The sequence below is a fragment of the Canis lupus genome, chromosome 17, assembly GCF_011100685.1.
Source record: "Canis lupus familiaris isolate Mischka breed German Shepherd chromosome 17, alternate assembly UU_Cfam_GSD_1.0, whole genome shotgun sequence".
Lineage (NCBI taxonomy): Eukaryota > Metazoa > Chordata > Mammalia > Carnivora > Canidae > Canis > Canis lupus.
Window position 1 is genome coordinate 12,234,292 of NC_049238.1, and position 20,104 is coordinate 12,254,395.

At 41.3% G+C, this 20,104-nt stretch overlaps 1 protein-coding gene across 4 annotated transcripts in view; it reads right to left on the reverse strand.

The window, feature by feature from the left end:
* Positions 1-224: 224 nt before the first annotated feature.
* CYRIA (CYFIP related Rac1 interactor A) overlaps positions 225-20,104 on the reverse strand; it is a 61,834-nt gene continuing 41,954 nt past the window's right edge. For 3 of the 4 annotated variants that reach the window (XM_038560818.1, XM_038560819.1, XM_038560822.1), the window contains 9 exons: positions 15,367-15,488; positions 13,988-14,093; positions 12,019-12,155; positions 11,470-11,547; positions 11,183-11,299; positions 11,013-11,092; positions 9,404-9,530; positions 5,592-5,662; positions 3,406-3,552 (listed from right to left, as the gene is read on the reverse strand). In XM_038560818.1, the coding sequence (XP_038416746.1) occupies positions 3,489-3,552; positions 5,592-5,662; positions 9,404-9,530; positions 11,013-11,092; positions 11,183-11,299; positions 11,470-11,547; positions 12,019-12,155; positions 13,988-14,093; positions 15,367-15,488 (902 nt within the window). In that variant the 3' untranslated portion in view covers positions 3,406-3,488. Of the gene's footprint in view, positions 3,553-5,591; positions 5,663-9,403; positions 9,531-11,012; positions 11,093-11,182; positions 11,300-11,469; positions 11,548-12,018; positions 12,156-13,987; positions 14,094-15,366; positions 15,489-20,104 lie in introns of all 4 variants that reach the window. The other variant, XM_038560820.1, reaches the window with a different exon arrangement.

Genomic DNA, 20,104 nt, shown 5'->3' on the forward strand with positions numbered 1-20,104 from the left:
TTTTTTAATAATGAAAGAGCTTTGCTGAAATGAATAAAATATAGCTGGTACCAAGAGCAGAATATATTGTGTATTTTATGTTGTATATAAAGAGAGGTGAAAGGCAGATGGCGTGATTTGCTGGTCCCCAGAGCAGGTGTTTAGCAAATATCGGTTTTTAGCAAATATCTGTGATTGTGTGCTCAGCACCCACTCAACGTTGAACATCATATAAAATAGAGGTATATTTTTAAATATATGTACCAAACTTTAATTTTCATTTCACACTCAAAACTTCTGTACAAAAAGAGGCAAAGCAGGCAAAAAAAAATGACAATGACTTTAGAAAACAACATATGACAACTTTAAAACAGCTTTGTGTATGCAACAGCCTTTACAGATGTAATGGGGAAGTTAAGTTCCAAAATGTTTGTTCTTTAAGATAAAATTCCATTGTTTATTCTTAATATCTAGAAAAATTTGTAGCTGTTTGGATACAAGATTGAATGAGAAGTCTCTGAATTCTACTGCACAATTGGATTCCAAGATTGGGTAGGCTTCATTTTTCTTTTGAGGAAGCGTGATTATTATTTGTTTTACTTAAATGTGATGATGTGTCAAAAACCTCAGTTTACCATTAATGTCTTGATATAATGATGATGACTAGAAGCAAATAATAAAGCATGAGATTAACTAACAATTAAGATATTACCATCAAGACTTTCTTTCTGGTTGTTAATAAATACTCCAGCCCAAATGGGCTACCACAATTCAAAAACATTCATTGCCACTTACTTTTGATTAGTAGTTCTTAATGATGCATGAAAAACTTCTGAGAACAAAGTTATGATGCCAAAGTAGCAGTGCATCTGAGAAATGTAAGTTTCACCTGTTGCCTGCCCCAAAATAAATATCTGAGTAATGGAAAACACTGTTTATTTGAATACTATGAAACATCAAATATGAAATATAGTTAACATCGACATGGATACTGTGGCTAGCACGTTCCCCTAAACCATCCATGAGTCTTGAACACATGTGCATGCAGCACACACAGAAAAACCATGATTGTTCGTGGCCTCCTGATGCCTGGAGGACAGTTTGTTAAAAGAATTTGTCTCCCACAGTAGCTTAGGGATGGACCCAAGATCCATTACCCGTTAGTGATCACAGACATTCAATTAACTTGTCCTCCTGATAATCAGAGGCAATAGTTCAGGCCCTAGGCTTTTGAAAATCCATGTTTAAGTGAATCTTAGCTTTGAAACAAGGTGGCCGGGCTAATTTGGGGCAGGCCAGCAGCCCCTCCCATATGTTTGGTCCCATTTGATAAAAGTCTAATTAAAAATTATAAATGTGCTCAACTATTTACTCTGCAAGTCCTTTCCTGTCTCCAAGACTTAAGCTCCTCACCCGATAAAGGAAACAAATGGACTCAATGATGATAAATATTGAGTGCCTCTATAATTCTTGTCTTGACAGTTGCTGCTTAAAGATAATATGTGGCTGCCAAATTGAACATTTCTTAAGTTGAACAGTCAATGAATTTGTTTACCCATTGTTACCCCATTTCCTGGCTTCTTCAAAGGTGTTAAAATCCCTAGGTTTGAAAAAATCATGAAGGCCATCTAAGTGCATTTCTGTTCTGATGAGAGAACCACTTTCTCCCACCCAAGCAGCTGTACTTGTTCAGCTTGAAAAGTTCTAAGGAAAAGGGTCTTTTTTTCTTTCTCTGTTGACTGACATTTAGATATAAACCAGAGAATCTGTTCTGCCACTTGACTGGGTTTTTTTGTTGTTGTTAAAAATAAAGCAAAACAAAAGTATGTTTCCCCCTTTTTTTTTTTTTTTGGAGGACTCAAGAGAATGCCAGCTGGACACTAAAGTCTGGAAATCAATTGTGACAGCTCATTCTTTGGGATATGGCGAATGAAACCCTGATGTACCCATGCCCAACTTCTGGGATTGTCAATCACTGGGCAGCTCTTTCCTTCTATTAGAAATAGGCAAGTAATAATATAAACCAGACTGAAGATTGACTTAAAAGTGTCCAATCTCATCCCATAGTACATATGCATAGGCCACTTGGTGAAGAGGGAAAGAGTCAGGAGTGAGGGATCCTGGGCTCTAGTCCTACAGGGAGTTCATCACGTTTGCTACACCCTCCTCTCATTTTTCCATGGAAGGTTGGAATAGGAGATTTACAAGATTCCATTATAAGCTCTGATCTGCAGATCATAGGCCTTGTCATATCTTCAATCATTAAGAAAAGGTGGGGTGATGCTTCCTAGACTGTACTTACGAAGGAAGCATAACAGAGTCAGTCATTGTATTGGCTCATTGCTTTGTAGGGCTCTTGGCGATCATGTTCTAATTGCTCATTTTATAGATGAAGAAAGTGAGACACAGAGAACTTAAGTGAACTTCCAAAGATCACCTGGTGGATCAATAAGGCTAGGACTAAGTCCAGGTACTCAGACCAAAATTTTACACATTGCAACAAGCTAGCAATATGGTCAGGGAGGAGCTACCTTTTAAATAGTAGGGAACTGGAAAATGTAGGGTTTTCCCCCTCTGAATTCCCCAGTTTTCTGGTAATCAGTGAAGTACCCTAGACTTTGGTTGCCACATATCAGCCCACAAAGGACAGGGCTCCTTTTAGGAGGGGCTGTGCAACTAGCACCTCACAGACAACTGGAGTGTCAGCAAAATTACCCAAAGCCAGAGGACTGAAGCAGAGAGATGACTGTCCCGTTGCCTGTATGTCCTTCCTCTCAACCTGTCCCCCACTTCCAAGACAACCAGCTTCACAGCTCAGCTATGACAGCACATCTATGTATTCTCACTTCTTTCTTACAAACGGCTTCAAGCACAGGTGATTTACCTCTTGCAGAATCAAAATGGGATGTTAGAGGAATATAAATCCAGACAGAAGGGGATTATGTTGATAAATAAAATACGTGCAAACAAAAAAGCTGCACATGTGGTTTGCAGTCTGAGGAAAGAGAGGGGGGCGTGCTGAATTCAAAACACTTGAGTTTGTGTCTTCACATGCATTTTTCTTTTCTTGGATTTCTCTCTCCCTCTGTCAGGATAACAGTTGTGTTTCTTGTAGCCAAGCCGACACAGGAAATCAAATACTTTGTATTTCTATAAGTATACTTCCCAGAGAGATTACACATCTAGAATTAAAACACTACCACAAACTATTAGGAATTTTGGATTGTTACAGGTGTAGTTAAAGGACTCCAGTAGTAAAGATCAATTATCTCCAAATTTTGGCCTTGGAGAAGAGGGTTTTGTTTTAGACATCAGAGGTAAGGCTCTCAAGTCAATTTATGCTCTGCTGGGTCGAGTCAGTCAAGATACAAATTAAAGTCCGTATATTTCAGTGACAAGAAGGAAACGGTTATGTAAATACACAAGTATTAACATCAATCTGTATTAAATTATGTAAACATATACATCTTCTGAGGTCAGTACATAGATCCTCTTCTTTGAGCAGAGCTCTACTGAAGCATTGCTCGAATCTGTTTGGAAGTTGATTCATCATTCAAGTGCTTTGTAGTGAACCTGCGTGGAGAGAAAGTGATGGGGGTCAGTGTGTAAACAGTGCTCTGCCAAAGCTGCATGATGACTCTCAGCCCGTCTTTACCTTGAGAAACACAATGGATATTTATAAATCAAACTTGAGCTCGTTCCTTAGACAAATAGCCACACTCTGATGCCCAGTGTATTCTCAAATGCATTTAATATTTGATTCTTTTTCCCAGAGGAATTTTGAATTGTGGTTATTCAACAAGCAGGCATTTTATCTAATCAGAGAAGTGAATGGAGGAGATACAAGCAATCGCATTTTCCAGGGAGGTAGACTTCACTTGAAGGAGTGCAGCATCTCACCCTTCTAGGCTCCTCCTGCTGACTTACAAATCTCAGAACATGGATCTCTATCGATCGATCACAACATTACCCCTAAAGGTAATGTTGATGGTTTTCTACTTTCCTTGGGGTGCTATGCTCATTGCCACCACAAGGGGGCACACGTGCAGATAAACAAACCAAAAAAAAAAAGCTGTGCAGTCAACATCCTCACATTCACCTGCCACAGGAGTGGTTTATGAAAAGGAAGGAAAGAGGAATTAACATGTCATCAAACCTTGCCAAGTCCTAGGCACTTCGTGTAAGCTCTCATTTCACCCACACAGTTCCTGCCTCCATTTTGCAGGTGAGAAAACTGAGATTCAGGGAGGTGAAATGGCCCTTTTCAGACCACAGATCTGACAATGACTTGTGAGCGAGACTGTGGCTTCTGATTTGGACTCAAGTCTGTCTACCTCAAAAGCCAGCACGCTCTCTGTTCATCATAGTACCTACAAGAAACCATGGGACTCACTGCTCAGCACAGTGTCCTGCTCTTCACCAAGCCTGGCTTGACTGAGTGAAGCCGGAAAGTTAAAAAAAAAAAAAAATCAGGCACCAAAATCTGACTGTGTACGGGAATCCAGGCTGCCATGAAGTGGGCACCAATGGAGAAAAGCTTCGTTCATGCATGGAATCTGGAAGGCTCCTCTGTAAATGCTACCTTTTCTGAAGAATGATGACCTAGCAACTCCACAAAACGGCATCAACCTCAGTTTTGTTCATTAAATGTGTGGCTGTTTCTTCATTTATTAAATGGGGATAGAGATCACCTTCCCTCTCTGAGTTGTGATAATTAAATGAGACAACGTGCTCAGGAGTGGAGTAGAAGACATGAGTGTTGTAAACAGGGAGAAGATTATCGATCCGTTCCACTTACACTTATTGATCACTTACTGCATGCACAGCATTGAGTGGAACTCAGAAAAATCAAAGATGAATAAGACAGCGAGGACCATAAACCTTCCAGATTGCAATCCAGCATTGGAATGATTTACGTCATAGTATGATTCAACAATTTCCTGTAGATGTGTTATAGCTAAAAAATAATCCCTTCTCTGGAGTATATGAAGCACATGTATCCTTGGAAGAGAGGCTGCTTGGACATCAACTGTCATCAGTGAGAAGCTGACATGAGCCATAGCTGCCAAATGCGTGGGCATCGAGACAGGGTAGATCAGGGTTCTCAGTTCTGGTGGCTGTGTATGCAGGTCATCCAGAGAGCTTTAGAGCAAACACAGAATGGACACCTGAGTCCCCAGCCTGAAGACTCTAATTCATTGGGTCAGGTTGAAGCCCGAGCATTAGAGTTTTCAAAAGCCACCCGCAATTCTCACGTACAGCCAAGTGAAGGGGAAGCTGCTGCTTCTGAGGAGTCTCCACTAACTACAAGGCAGTGCAGCCTGGAGTTAGGCCCGTGGCCTATAAGGTCACATCGACCCAGGGTTAGGTTCTAGCTCTGTCGTCTGCTGTGTGACTTTGGGCAAGTTATTTCATTTCCCTACATCTCAGTTTCTTCCATCTGTAAAGAGGCCATGATAAAAATGGTGCTGACTTCAACTTCAATCTTGGGTGTTGCCAAGATTAAGAATGTGAAGGTACACATGGGCTTAAGCCTGGTGCTCTAGTGCTTGGTCCCTAACAGCATCTAGATCTGAATTCTCTCTGAAGGGTCACAAGGGGCTGAAGCTTACCTGAGGGCATTCAGCAGCCCCTCCACGCTGTCCGGGGCCTGTTCCTTCAACACCTTTATGCAGCCTTTCATCTGGGAGGAGAAAGCACAACATTTTGTTAGCACCTCAGCAATTGTGTCCATGACAATATCCACTCACACTATCATCTATCCATGTTCAGATCACATTATGTCTGCCCAGGGGAATCAGAATGACCAATAGACCTCCCTGCTCCCTGTTAGTAACTTGCTCCTAAGGCGCTACTAGAAGTTGTGGATCACTTTTTACACTGTACTGCCGTTGAACATTTCATGTGTCTGGCATTGGGGCACAAAGACTTGGGACAGTGATCTTGTCTTGTGCACTAGAGCCACATGCAGGCCTCTCCCCCCAATAGCTGCTCAGTGGAGACTGCATGAACTACAAACCTGATGATTTTATGCCATCTGTCTTTCCAGGATGCTATTCCTCCTTTAACTGTTTGACTGGCAAAACCTTACCTTTTTAAAAATTTAATTTAATTTAATTTAATTTAATTTAATTTATTATTTTTTTAGGGCACAATTAAAGATCACCAAAACCAGGAGGCCTCTGTGTACCTCATTACCTTCATCAGGTGGAAGTAACCAGCACCTCTCTGTGCCCCTCATAGTATGGTGGTGTTTATCAGACAGTCTTGGAGATTTTAGTGCCCAGAATATTCTGTCTTCCTCACTAGGAAGGGACTGGTGATAGGCAGAGGTTAAGAACATGAACTACTTGGAGGTGGATTGCTTGGGTTTCCTCTATCCTTGCTTATTAAGTACCTGAGTGAACCTGGGCAAGTTCCTTAGTTTTTTGTGCCATTGGAATATAACTTATTCATAATTTGGGAAGTGTATGAAAACTAAGTTTATATAGATCGCATTATATTATGCATATCCTAGAATTTTTTTTTTTTTTTTTGACAAAGCAAGCAAGCATCTTCCCACAAAAAACTCAATCGCTCATTTTAAACTCAGATGTTCACGTTCGGTATTGAATTTGGGTGGACCAAAGACCTCTTTGTAAGGGTCTCTTTCAAATATTTTGTGTGGGTATACTCGTGGTATGTAGGAGGTTTTATCTTATGGCCTGAGAGATCCTGGCAGATTGATGGGGGTAGCCAGAAGCACAGGGTTGAGAATCATTTAGGGGTCACATAGGGGCTCATCGAGAAAGAATGTCATGGTCAATCAGAGATGTCTGTCATGATGTTCTGCAGGATAGGCAGAGGTTATAAACAAGCCAGGTATGTGCCATCTTGAGCCTGCTCACTTCCAAGAATGGGATCCAGTCCAGGGATGTAGAGATTTGGTTCCTTTTGAAGTTCAGCTCCTGATCTAGTGGTAGAAGAGAACCCCGAGGTTCTCTGATAAGTACCTGCATACTATCAGGAAATCAAAGAGGTAGTGGTTGCTTCACTCCAGCCTGGCTTTCTGGTACCCAAGAATGGTGTCTCTTCTTTCAATGACCCAACTCTTCTGGGTCTCAGTGACTGTGCTCTGATGACTCACTGCTCCAGGAGTCCTCTTGGGAAAATCCTACCCTTCTCCAAGGTCTACCTCAAATATCACTCTCTGTCTCTTCTCTAAGCAAAATAAGCTTCTCCCTAATCTGGGTTTCCAGGGTATGTTCTTTGTAAGTGTCTATAATGAATGACACTCAACTCAAGGCTTCACCGATCAATATTTGTTTTTTCACAGCTGATGATACTCAAAGGTTTATGAACTAGGTGCCCGTAACTGCTGTCTTAGTAGCAGACTGGTATCTGAAGGAGCCCCTTGATGTCATTAAAGAAAATGGCCCATCTTGAATATATGTGTATTTGGTAAACTTAAACTTTCTTAGAGAAACGTACAAACTTCAGTATGAACAAGCTTTTCTTAGTGAGACTGAAAAACAGACTTCATGAAGACTAAATGTGGTTAGATTTAACATGATATAATGATTATGACCTCAACAGAAAGACTCAGTAAATGACCAGCAAGGACAAGATTTTTAAGGGTTAGCGCTAACAAGCCATACTTGTACCCTGTGTATTTTTAATTGTTGACTCTGTGACAAGTTAACAAGTGGCTCTGGTAAATGAGAATGTCCTATGAGTACTAAGTAATAAACTTAATCCACATTCAAAGATATTCATGGAGTTATTAATAGAGTTATTTATATTCAACCTCATATTAATAGAGTTATTTATATTCAACCCATAGTAAAACAAATGTTAAAGCCTCACAAAGAATACAGTAAAAATGTTTATTGGTATGAAAAAAATAAGATATAATTGCTATTTTAAAAGAGCAATTATAGTAGGGTGCTGATTTGTTAAGTACATACACACATGCATATACGCAAACATCCATATAAAGGGAAGGGAGGTAGATATGCTGCCATTTTGACGATGGTCATCCACCTATGGTAAGGTTACTATAGATACATTTAATTTTCCGTAGTTTGATTTCTTACATGTTCCTAATTCTTTTGTACCAAATCCTTTTTTCTCTTGGTAAACAGAAAATAACAAAATAATAATTAAAAAACAAAGACTCAATGAAGAACCATGACTAGCTGTGCTAGAAACCCAGACCTTCAAAATAAGTAATCTAAGTTGCACTTTAATTGATACATTTCCTTACAGTCTTTGGACTTGTGGTCCCCTCTTTCTGTCTGCATTGAAGACTTTCTGTCTGCATGGTACTAAAGTATCAGAGATGTTGTTCCGTGCAGATGAGCGAAAACTGAGCATGCTCCCTAAACTTAGCACGGTCAGAATAAGTTAATCCCAAAAGGGCCTACTCTGCCCTAAAAGGGCTTTATATTAACACATGGGATATACTATTGGGTTGATGCTGCAGATGAGAGCTAAGAGATGTGTTTTATGCTACAATTGACAGAAATCATTTGTACACCAAAATCACGTGTTTTTCCAGTTATATTCATTCATTCAGTAAAAACGGTATGGAGTATCTATTGAGTGTCATGCTCCATGTCAGGTATAACGTTAGGCAGTAGAGCAGACGTGGGGTATACAGATCATGGTCTCTGCCCTTACAATCAAACTTGGAGTCTATGAGGGAATATCAGAAAATCCAAAATGGCAAGTGCTCTGGGGGCCAGAGGAGAAAAAGAGGTCCTAACCATGCAGGGTCCAGGAGATGTGTTCCTGAATGAGGTGACATTTGTTGAATGTTTTAAAGGAATCCACCCATCAGAAAGAAGGGAAGGCCCTCTGGGCAAGGAAGAGGGTTCAAGCATATTCCAACGACAAAAAAGGGCATGGCAATTGGGTAGAGCCACTGGTGGGGGGTGGTAGGAGAGGAAGTTGGAATGTTGTTTGAAATTTGACCATGGTGTCTTATAATCCAAGATCTCCCAATGCTGCTCACTTTAAGACACATATAACATATATATATATAATATTTAATATATAAATATAAATATATATATAAATATATATAATTTTTTTTCTCCATACGGCACATTGGGTCCCCTGAAGGGGCAGTTTGTAACTAAGTGACCATTCACATGTGCTCAGCAACTCTGCAGGCTGAGGGGATTAGTATCTCTGAGCTCTTGCTATGATTTTTTTTTTTTTGTCTTGCTATGATTTTTGATTGGATGCTTTGCTGTAGGCACATGGAAAAGATTAGACTCCTTGCTATGAGGATAGCTGCCAGGAGGGGGCTTGCATCTTGGAGAGATCCCTCTCAGCGGTGGATGGAGGAGAGAGAGAGAGAGAGAGAGAGAGAAGCAAGATCTGTTTGGCAACATGCACGAGCTCTTATTTGGAAAGCAGAGTTCATAACTATTCTTACATCGATCTTGGATGTCTTGCAGAAAGCTCCCACGGGATGGACGTGGTCATAGAGGATGATGACTCCCACCATCACCCTCATGCAGAACATCAGCGTTTCTTCGCTTGTAAACCTACTCCGGTACTCCCTGGAAGAGAGAAGAAATGCAGCTGTGTTACCTCCTTGCCGGAGCCCGTTCATTTCTGGCTACTTTAGACTCCTCCAATCATCTCTTGAGAACAATCTCAGACCTGCAACAACCAGGTTAATATGCTCTTAAAGAAGCCCATGATGATAATTCTCCTTGAATCTATCCAACCAGCAATTCAGTGTGAAAATAAGGTAAATTAGAGGGCAGTAAATTCTCTTCTCTTCTGCCCTTCAGCAGGCCAGCTCATCACGTACATCACTCCCCCCACCCATCAATCTTGAATATTTTATAGCAGGTCCCTCTGGCTGTCCAAGATTATAGAGAATAATGGCTTCATTATGGAGAAAAAGAATCAGGCTCATTTCTACAGAGCAGCTATCATGTCTCCAGTCAGAGTAACTTCCTTTGTTAGGACACAGGCTGTGGATTGAATTGGATTGGCAAAGATACATAAAAAAAATTATGTACCATTTCCTGGGCTGGGAGTATTTGTGGAGTTTGGATTTTGTTCCCTTACTTTAACAGGGTCCCTGATGCTCCAGATAACTCAAGATAATTCTAGAGGCTTTCTTAACATCTATTTCATTATGAATTGGGCACTCAATGAAGATGATTACTATTTCTGTCTTGGAATAAATCTTAACTTTGGTATAAGTGAAATATTTGCAGTTAACACCATCTTACATTTGAACAGAGGAGCACATTTCATAGGGCACTTTTGAGGTCTCTGGCCCTCCCAAGCCCTCGCCACATAGATGACTTTACAAGTACTTCATCAGATAAGGAAACCAAGGTCTGGGCAGGCCATACCACCCGTCTAAGGGCACAGATGTAGCTAATGAGATAACCGGAACCCTGGCTTGTGGTGTGGACTTCCTCATCACCACGCTGCCTCGCCATTTACAACCTCTGCCACTTCTCAAATCCAGCAACTAGTTTGAGTACAAAGAAACTGCTGAGAGAGGGAGACAGAGGGAGAGGCAGTGAGGGAAGAGAAGAGAGAAAAAGAAAAGAGAAGGAAAGAGGGAGAGAGGTGTCCATTATCATTCTTGCAACAGTCTTACCACTTCCGCTCTTCGTTCTAAATCTTCTATCAAACCCGTTCTCCCAATATATTTATAATACCCAGTCATGTAAGCCTCCTTCTGGCCCTTCCCCATCTTCTACAGCATCTTGGGTTTGAGTTCTGGTTCTGCCACCTAACAAGCTAAGCAACCTTTGGGAAGTCAGTGAACCAGTATGGACCTCAGTGTCTTCAACTACACAATGGGGCTGGATTACGTTTATCACCCAGAGTTCCTTATGAAATTAATTCAGGTAATATACATGTAAATGTTAACGTGCTGACCCAAATGTTACCACCACCACCACCACCACCACCATTGTCATCATCATCCTCATCATTGACCCCATCAATCATGTTGACAAGCTCTCTCTAGGTGAACTCTAGACCATGAATCCACCTCTGATTTCACTTACGGCGTTTCCAGCATGACTTTACAAACACTCGTCATCGTACTGAGGCAGTCTGTGGTGTTCTCTATTGGCAGGGTTTTGTTCTAAACGGGAGACACAAAAGTATGTTAGCCTTGCTAGCAGCTTTTACGTGCAATTAAGAGAAAAGCACCTGGGTGCTCAGCCCCACTTACTTCGGAGACAAAGTGCATGGTGGCATTGCTAAGGGTTTTCAGCATTGGCGTGGCTTCTGCATAGAAGAGGGACATTCGATTGGCCATCTCATTATTGACTTCATTCTCAATGTCTAGCTGATGAAAATAAGAAGAGAAGATGCAATTGATAAAGACATGGTCAAAAATTGCCAAACAGCGTCTGCTGGAAACTGAATTACAGATGAGGACTGTCTTTTCCTTGTGCCCTGCCTGATGGGACAATCAAAGGAAGATGCGGAGAATGGGTGTACGGATCAGGGGCTCACATGCATGTTGTTGATGCGGTTGCGACTTATCGTCCTTCTGTAGTAGCTGAAGTCATTCTGAATAGCTGGGTTCCTCATCTGCAATTCAGAGGAGAGGAAAGAAGGTCACGACTCCGCATCACATGGAGGACATGCATCAGGAACCCAGACACTAGCCTTGGTAAATACACCAGGATGTCCCTTCGTTATCCAACAATCAAAGCAATTTCTAGTTAAAAATAAATACTGAGAGCCTCATTATTTTAATATATGCCCTGCTTTTACTATAAGATAGCTTTCAGGGAAAGGATACTTGTTCTTAATCAGGACAGATACTTGAAAAGGTTTCCTCTTACTGCATTTGGCAGATTTTGAATTTCCATGCCCAAGCCACCATCCTAAATCAGTTTTACTATTAGGGATGCAAAATCTCACTACATTATCTGTCTCCGTAGGGAAAGAGCTACATCTTACCCATCTAATCCCCACCCCACAGCATGAGCAGAGTGCTGGCACACAGTAGGTGCTCAGGACAAGTCTGTTACACTGTTGTAGCATATGTGGTCTAACCTTCAGTTCATCAAATCGAAGGGTAAAATGAAGAATTTCCGCAAACTCCTTTGCCAAGGCTTGCTCCCGCTCCAGGTGTTGGGTTGGCGTGTAGGGTGGACAGGTCAGAGATTCTAATAAACTCTGAAGAGCTTTTTCTGAAAGTCAAAGTGATAAATATATATTTGAGGTGGCCCATGGAGATCTTTCAGAAGAAAGCACAGTTCTTAGGCCCAGTTGACATTCTCAGAGATAAACCTGCTTGGATCTAGCTTTTCCATGTCTTTTCCCATAACTGTGTATAGGGTGATGTGTGTGGATAAGAGAAAGGAGCCCAGGCCCAAAGGGCTGCCCCTGGCACCCCATTGTGGGAGGCCCCCAGGGCCACACAGTCTTTTCTGTGTCTCTCAAAGCTCAATTCAACTCTCAGTGTTCTATAGTGCCAACTCCTACCACTGTTTGGAAACCACAGATACATGTTTTTGGGTTCTGTGCATGAGACAGTCACTGATGACAGAGAGGAGAGGAGGTGACCTGGAATACACGGGTTAGATAATTTGCACTGCCCAGAGAGACTTCGGGTCCCTTTCCAGCTCCTCACGGCACCTACTCTCTAATCTAACCCAGCAGTACTTTTCTGCAACCCACTGCCATATCGACCTCTGTTACTGCCCTTGAAATGGTCTCATCACTCCCTCTTGTCTATCTCTATACATTCCCTCCAGTTTTCCCTTCAACATATTGCTAACAATATTGACTCATTTAAGCAATGCTCCATGGCAAACTATGGAACACAGATCAAACCTGGCAGATGGTCAATTTTTGCAAATAAAGTTTTATTAAAACATAGCCCCACTTTATTTCCATTCCTTAATGTATTAACAATGGCTACTAATGAGCTACAGTGGCAGAGTGGAGTCAATGCAACAAATATTTTTGGCTCAGAAGCCTAAAGTGTTTATTATCTGGTCTTTGCAGACAAGTTTGCTGGCACTTGATCTACAGTCCCTTAATTGTCTTTTACAGCATCCTTACAAGGATATCTCTTATCTTTTCCATTTACGGGAATGTACTGCCTTCTAAGGTAGCCAGTTCTACCTTGGTCTGCTGTGACAGGTGGATCTTTGTCGTTCTGTTAAATATCTGGCTCATGAGGATTTCAGTTCATTGGGTCAAGATATACACTTTGACGAAAGAGAAAAGAAGGAAACAGAGAAGAAGCTATCTGAGAGTCTTCAGAAGCTCTCTTTCCTTGAAAAGCTGTTTCAGTTCATTCAACCATTCCCTTTGGGTCTTAGCTTCAAGCTGTCTCAACACCATGACTATTATCCTCCCAAACTGTTTCACTTTCTCTGTTGAACTCTTAAAATGTGGCATTTGTTTACAGCAAAAGTAAAGTAGAACATGACTATCCCTTTCCTCATCCCAAATATAGTAATTAATGAAATCCCATATAGCTTTACACTTGGAGGAGTGGTTATGTCATATAGGTGCTATTGTTAGCCAGACTTTACTTTCATTTCTGCAAAGCCATCCTGTATCTGTACAGGTGTTTTTAAAGCTTAAAAGCAGGTCTGTCTTTAGAACGTTTGTTTTTCCTGTATTTTACTATATTAAATTTATCACATGTCTCCAGCAAATCAAGTCCTTTTTCAGTTAGCAAGTAACCTGTTTGTTTCAACTTCTCTGTCATTCAGAAATGTGATCAGCCCACAAAACCGTTACCAGTGAGACTTGGCTGAGAACAAGACTGGAGGGACCCACCAGTAAAGACACTCTTGATGTGTGGATAACTGCAGGGGAAGCAACGCTGAGATGAATTTAAGGAAGTGAAAATGACAGGTGTTTCTGTCCATGATTGGCCTCTCCAAAGACACTCCCGATGGATGTAGACCATTCCCCAGCGCACTGAGCTAGTTCTTCCTAATCCTGTCACAAACCCCGTAACAGAACCTCACACACAGGATGAAAACTATAAACACATACTCACCTAGCCTTATGGAAAATTCATAAAATCTCTTTAGCCTCACGACCAGAGGACACACCGCGTTCCAAGCTTTTTCTTGAAGCTGAATGTCGTTGGGATTTTGAATCGCCTACCAAAACATGAAACAATCGTCTGTTTAAAAAGAGGCAAAAAGTACCCCATCAAAATGCCTTAAGATTGAGAAAGGATTTTGTTTTAAGAAAATACAATTCCTAGTATACTTTGCTAGTGTGCTGTTAAAGTGACATGTGTTCACTGGACTGTCCTCCAAGATGCTCGCTTAGAATGGAGATTTGAGCCCTTGAACATAGTCCAAGTGCCCCTACAATTAGATCCTGCGGCATCTTGTTTCTCTTATTTTAAATGCAAAAAAAAAAAAATTGCAAATCTAATTGGAAGCCATTTAGCCTTCCTCCATCACATTTTGATTCTACTGAAGTAGAGCCAGTGCTCATTAGAAAGTGCAGATCCTACAGATGTCTTCCTTTGTCTATAATGTGTGTCACACGCCTTCTGTTTGTGATGTTACCTACCTCACCTAAATTAATGGTGACCCCTAAGTAGAAAGACTACCTCTCAAGAGGCTGTCACTTTCTTTGAAATGATGTTTTGTCTAGGTTTCAGCAGCTGAAGGATTACGTTAGTGGGATTTTTTCCCCGGAAAGATGGTGGCACTGGCAGTAAGGTATGTGTGTATGTGTTGATACTTCCACAAAACTAATCATGTCAAATAAAAGGAGTGTGAAGTTTCTTGCCTTTAAGGCATTATGAAGTCTTAAAAGCCACGCTGACAATCTTCTTCTTCTTCTTTTTTTTTTTTTTGTTTTGGTGTTTTTTTTTTTTTTTTTTTTTTTTCAGGGATTTATTTTTTTAAACTCAAGCCATTTCAAGATGGAGACCTGCAGGCTACTTAAAGCAAGCTAGCTTACAGCTGTCGTTTGTGATACTGTGGGACCTGACACAATTATTACAAGATGCTGGGGAATCTGTGCAAACCCAGATCTCATGATTTATATTTCTTTTTTTTTTCCTTGTGACTTATATTTCAACTGTTGTCCAGAGACTTTATATGTATGTTTCCCTTACATGAAGTAACATGCTGATGAATTGATTGCTTAAACGTCAGTCCTCTGCTAGCAAAGGTATGACTGAGAGGAGAATGGCTAATATCTTACATGGTCTACAGTGCCGTGTACTCAGATTAACGTACTAGAATAAAGGGGGCCATTCATACTTTTGTAAAAACCACATTACCCTCCTTGTTCTTCCTCATACACTAGGAAATACTAGGGCTATTACTTAATCTTGCTGGGTGTGTGTGCATGTGTGGGTTTCCCTTCTCGTCCGAGGGTCTTGTCAGCTCAGTGTTATCATTGGCATACATCTCGGATCTCTGGCCCCGCGCCCTTGTAAGCCTGCAGGTCTGCGAGGATGCTCTCAGAATCCTGGAGGACGGCGCTGATCTGGTTCCAGATTTCCCTCTCTCCTTCTGTGGGCTGCGCATCTGAGCAGAAGGGAAACCAAAAGACACAGAGGGCTTGTGTTTACAAATGGCTTGGGAAGAAGATCGGCGTTCAGTTCCACCAGCTAGGCAGTCCTGTTTGATTCCTGTAGGTTTAGTCTTTACTCTTTTTTTTTTTTTTAAGATTTTATTTTTATTTATTCATGATAGACATAGAGAAAGAGAGAGGCAGAGACACAGGCAGAGGGAGAAGCAGGCTCCATGCCGGGAGCCCGACGTGAGACTCGATCCCAGGACTCCAAGATCACGCCCTGGGCCAAAGGCAGGTGCTAAACCGCTGAGCCACCCAGGGATCCCTTGTCTTTACTCTTTAATGTAATGAGCTGCTAGAAAAGGAAACTAACACAACTTCTGCCCGTGACTCTGTTCAAGACAATTGTCCATCTCTCTGCACACGTTACACCAAGGCATGTTGGGATCACTGCAGGCACCTTATTTGTGTAGAACATACTTTTTGCACACTTACGTGCTAAGTGGTTAACTGGGTAATATAAGGAATAAATATTGTCTTTGGGGGCCACATTTAAGAGGAAGAGCTACTGAATAGTTCTGTTAGGACTAAAAATTTGTGAATCTGTGTTTAGATGGGAAAAACAGCCCTTCTTCTAGAATTTCCATAGAAACAAAGAAGCTTAAAATATTAGGTAATCCTTCAGAGCTGGGACAGAGATGTATCCTTCTGGAACACAATTGATACAGAGAAAGCACTGAGATTTATCATCCACTGTGAACTCAAGAATTGCAGGAGGTTCAATTAGTTAATTAACTAATTAATTTCTTTAATAAGCTCTATACCCAATGTGGGGGCTTGAACTGATGACCTCAAGATCAAGAGTTGCATGCTCTACTGACTCAGCCAGCCAGGCGCCCCCAACAGGAGGTTCCTTTTAAAGACACTTGTACTGCTCATTTTGGATCTTGACTGTAAATTCTACCCACAAAAATAAGTGACACATTCAGGTTTACACAAATGAAGAACATATTCTAACAGCCACGGAAGCATCCCCTTAGCTCTGAATTCCCACTTTTATGCTGCATTCCTGTGGCCAGTATCTGTTCTTGTCCCCATGAGTATTTTGTGAAGGTTAGTGGGTGGAAGTCGAATGGTGGTAAAGGTTGGGTTTTATCTCCCAATACATATAAAATAGGTTATTTGCCCGAGCTAATAAGGAAATCAATCTCCATCCAAAACAAAAACACTGCTAATGGAGAAGGGCTATAGAGGTCATCTCCTAAAAATTCATGTTCAAAAGTCCAAGTCCTAAGGTAGTGAATTCTCTCAGCAGACCCCACTTATGTCCCCAGATCAAAACCCAGTTTGACTAGTCTTGGAGGGAGCACAAAGGGTTGCTACCTACCTGAAGAAGGTAATGATTTACTGAGAGTATGAAAGACAGAATTCAGGAGACAGGTGACATTGAAGTGAGGCGCTGACCGTGCTGAGTGGGCTTTCAAAAGGGCTGAGTGTCAGAGTGAGGGAGGAGCCAGATGTGGCTGCTTTGCTTCAGTTACCTCTGTTGGACTTATGCTTAATCTGAGGCCAGACCCCTGAGAAGTGATGCCCATTTTTAGACCATTTTATTATATGTCCTCCTAGGACCTAAGAAATTGGTAGAGTTGCCTGGGAAATGAAGGATGAAGCTCATTGGCATACGGTAATTCTCTTTAGAAAGAAAAATCATAGGCCCTCATAGACTATCCAGGTGTTATGCAAACTCTGCCTTCTAGAAGTGAGATGGATATCAGGGTGGGAAGGAGAAGGGACAGAAGTGCCCATGTACCAGAACTCAGAAGGAAAAGATGAATGTGTTCTGGGAGGAGTAGAAATCACTCAAGATAAGGGATGAGCTTGAGCTGGCTGGAAGGCCCAAGGGAGTGAGCGCAGCATGAGGACCATGACAGAGACCCACCAGGTTACAGTACAGCATCTAGCTTGGGAGGCTAGGTTACTCTTTTATCCTTTTCAACCTTTCCACTGTTTCTGGAAAATTCTCAGGTACATTGTTATGTATGCTATTAATCACTTTATAGCCCTAACCTTTCTTGCTTTCCCAAACTTTTCTCAAGGTGATATGGGTGTTTTAAACAGAAACCTTTAAAACCTTGTAAATTAGGAAGACTGTAACTGAGAGGAGAGCATTTCAGTGAACAGTAGTCTTCCAGGGCAATTTCTGAGTAAGAACAAAGTCTGGGAAGAGAATATGTGGCAGAAATGCAACACGAAGGTCCTAGAAAACAAAGAAATAGCAAAAGCTCATTCCCTCAAATCCTCCTTTGATGAATGCACTGAAAAATCGTAAGCTAAAACGGCCATTTCCTAGAGAGCGAGAGATACTTGAAGAGGAGGAAAGAAAAAAGAGGCTATGACCAAGCTTCCGGGAGGTTAGCCTCTTTGAATTTAATTATAAAGTAGTATGCAAAGAAGAAGACACTTGGAGACCAGAAAAGGAAGTCTTCTGATCTTGGCTGTCACAATGGCTCCCATCTGAGCGAGTCACCACTGGTAAGTTTTAGACAAAACAGAATTACAGTGAAGTGGCTGGAAGAAGAGGGCTAGACAAACACAAAAACCCATTCTTCTGGTGATTAACATAAAAGGAGAAGAATTTCAGTCAGTTTTTAAAAATAGAAGCCTTTCTTAAGTGCTTCAAAAGGAAGACTGTTACCAATAGAACGGCCAAAAGGTGGTACTGGCTGTAGATGGGCAAGCATTGCTCTCTATTCCAGGTGAAGTGACACTTTATGATATGACTCAACCCTGACATTGATGTGACCACAAAGAGCTGGACAAGTGGCATGAGTGGTGTTCCTTCTCCCTCAGAGCTGGGGCTGTGGGGAAGCCCTTTCATCAGACAGGAACCCCCTCCCAGCATGGCAGTGATCTGTGAAACAGGATCCCCACTCCCAGCCTTCCTCTCTGGGAAAATGTTTCTTTTGGCAGATGTCCTGGTGTCTTATTAAAAATGTTTTTCATATGGCCCCATTTAGCAGGGGTGGGGTGGGATCGGATAAATCTAATCCATCATTCCTTTTTCATCCCAACTTAGAAATGTGCTGGCTCATTTTCTTCCAGAATTTGTTAGTCTTATTGGGTGCCCCCCCCCTTTTTTTTTCTCCCTCCCCTGTCATGGAACTGAAGTCACTTCCTCATCCAGCTAATGACTAGGCCTTTGATGCTGGGAGCATGTGGTCCCTGCCTTCTGGGAGCTCAAGTCACAAGTAGGGTCAACTTCCAAGATGGAGAGTACTGACTGGGAGAAGCTCTAATCTGTCTGTCTGTTTTGTTTTGTTTGTTTTGTTTTGTTTTGTTTTCCAAGTATAAAAAGGACTGTGTAACCCTAACTGACATTTGGCATTGGCTCATATCCCTATGGAAGTTCATGATTCATTCTACTTTGATCCTCCAGCAATGTGATCAGGCAGCCAAGACTAATTAATGAGAATCTGATCTGTTAGGCTGCAGGACTCTGGCTTTATTTTGTTTCATGTGACTTGAAATCTCCAGGCCTAGTGTGATGCCTGGCACATAGTATATGCTCAAGAAAGATCTGCTGAATAAAATCCCTGAATGAATGATTTACTTCTCACACTATGTTTTATGATGGATGATCTTTCTGCTTGTCTTTGAATTTGGAGATCTTTGGAGACAGTCTATATTCTTTTCCTCAATACCTCCATATGTCCTACCATTGGAGACACTCAATAGATATGTCATGACTCAATAAATAAAAGACGACATTGACCAGGTGGTAGAGGATGCAGCTGTTGGGAAGCAGTGAAAGAAATGAAGATCCTGTTACTTCTGGATCCTCTCCTTTGTCTCTTCTTCCCAATGGTTTCTCTACTGTTAACTCTCTCACTGTTACTGCTTTTATATACGTATATTTATCTATAATCAAATTGGCTACTCACACATTCATTAACACTGGTGTTTTTAGATCATCCATCATTAATATACAGCTTCAATGTCTCTTCAGTGTGGTTAGCACATTATTAGGAGATGTGTTGAGTGAAAAACTGCACTTCTGTTGACTATTCCAATGCTAAGGCTGTTATCTATCACTTGCTTTCCGGACTATCCCTTTGAGAGGCTTTGGGGTCTTTGCTTTTGTTATTCTCCGTATTCAGATTCAGTTGGTAGCCATGTTTTAAAAATGCACTGTGTCTTCAGATGTCAAAGAGAAACTCCTTGAAAAATTAGTGATTGAAAAGGTAGGTTGATATTTAACCTATTGGCAACCCCCTAAAGCACTTGCCAAGTGAACAGGAACTCCAAAGTATGGGTTTTGTCTTTCTATTTTTAACACAAAGGTTGACCTTTAGTCAAAGGTGCACACACATACATATTTCCACCAATAATATTATTGATGGATCCGAGTGCTTGTTTTTAGTTGTAGACGATGAATCCCTCTGTGATGTTTCTTCTAAGAATCACATACTAAGATTCTAATCATTGTCACTTATTTCATCTCCATTGAGAAGAATGGTTACATCATGCTGGGATGCTCTTGTCTAACAATGAAGTTGTTAAAAAAAAAAAAAAGTGTGATTTACACAGGCAATTCCAGCAACCAATACTCCCAAGAGCCCTGGAACAA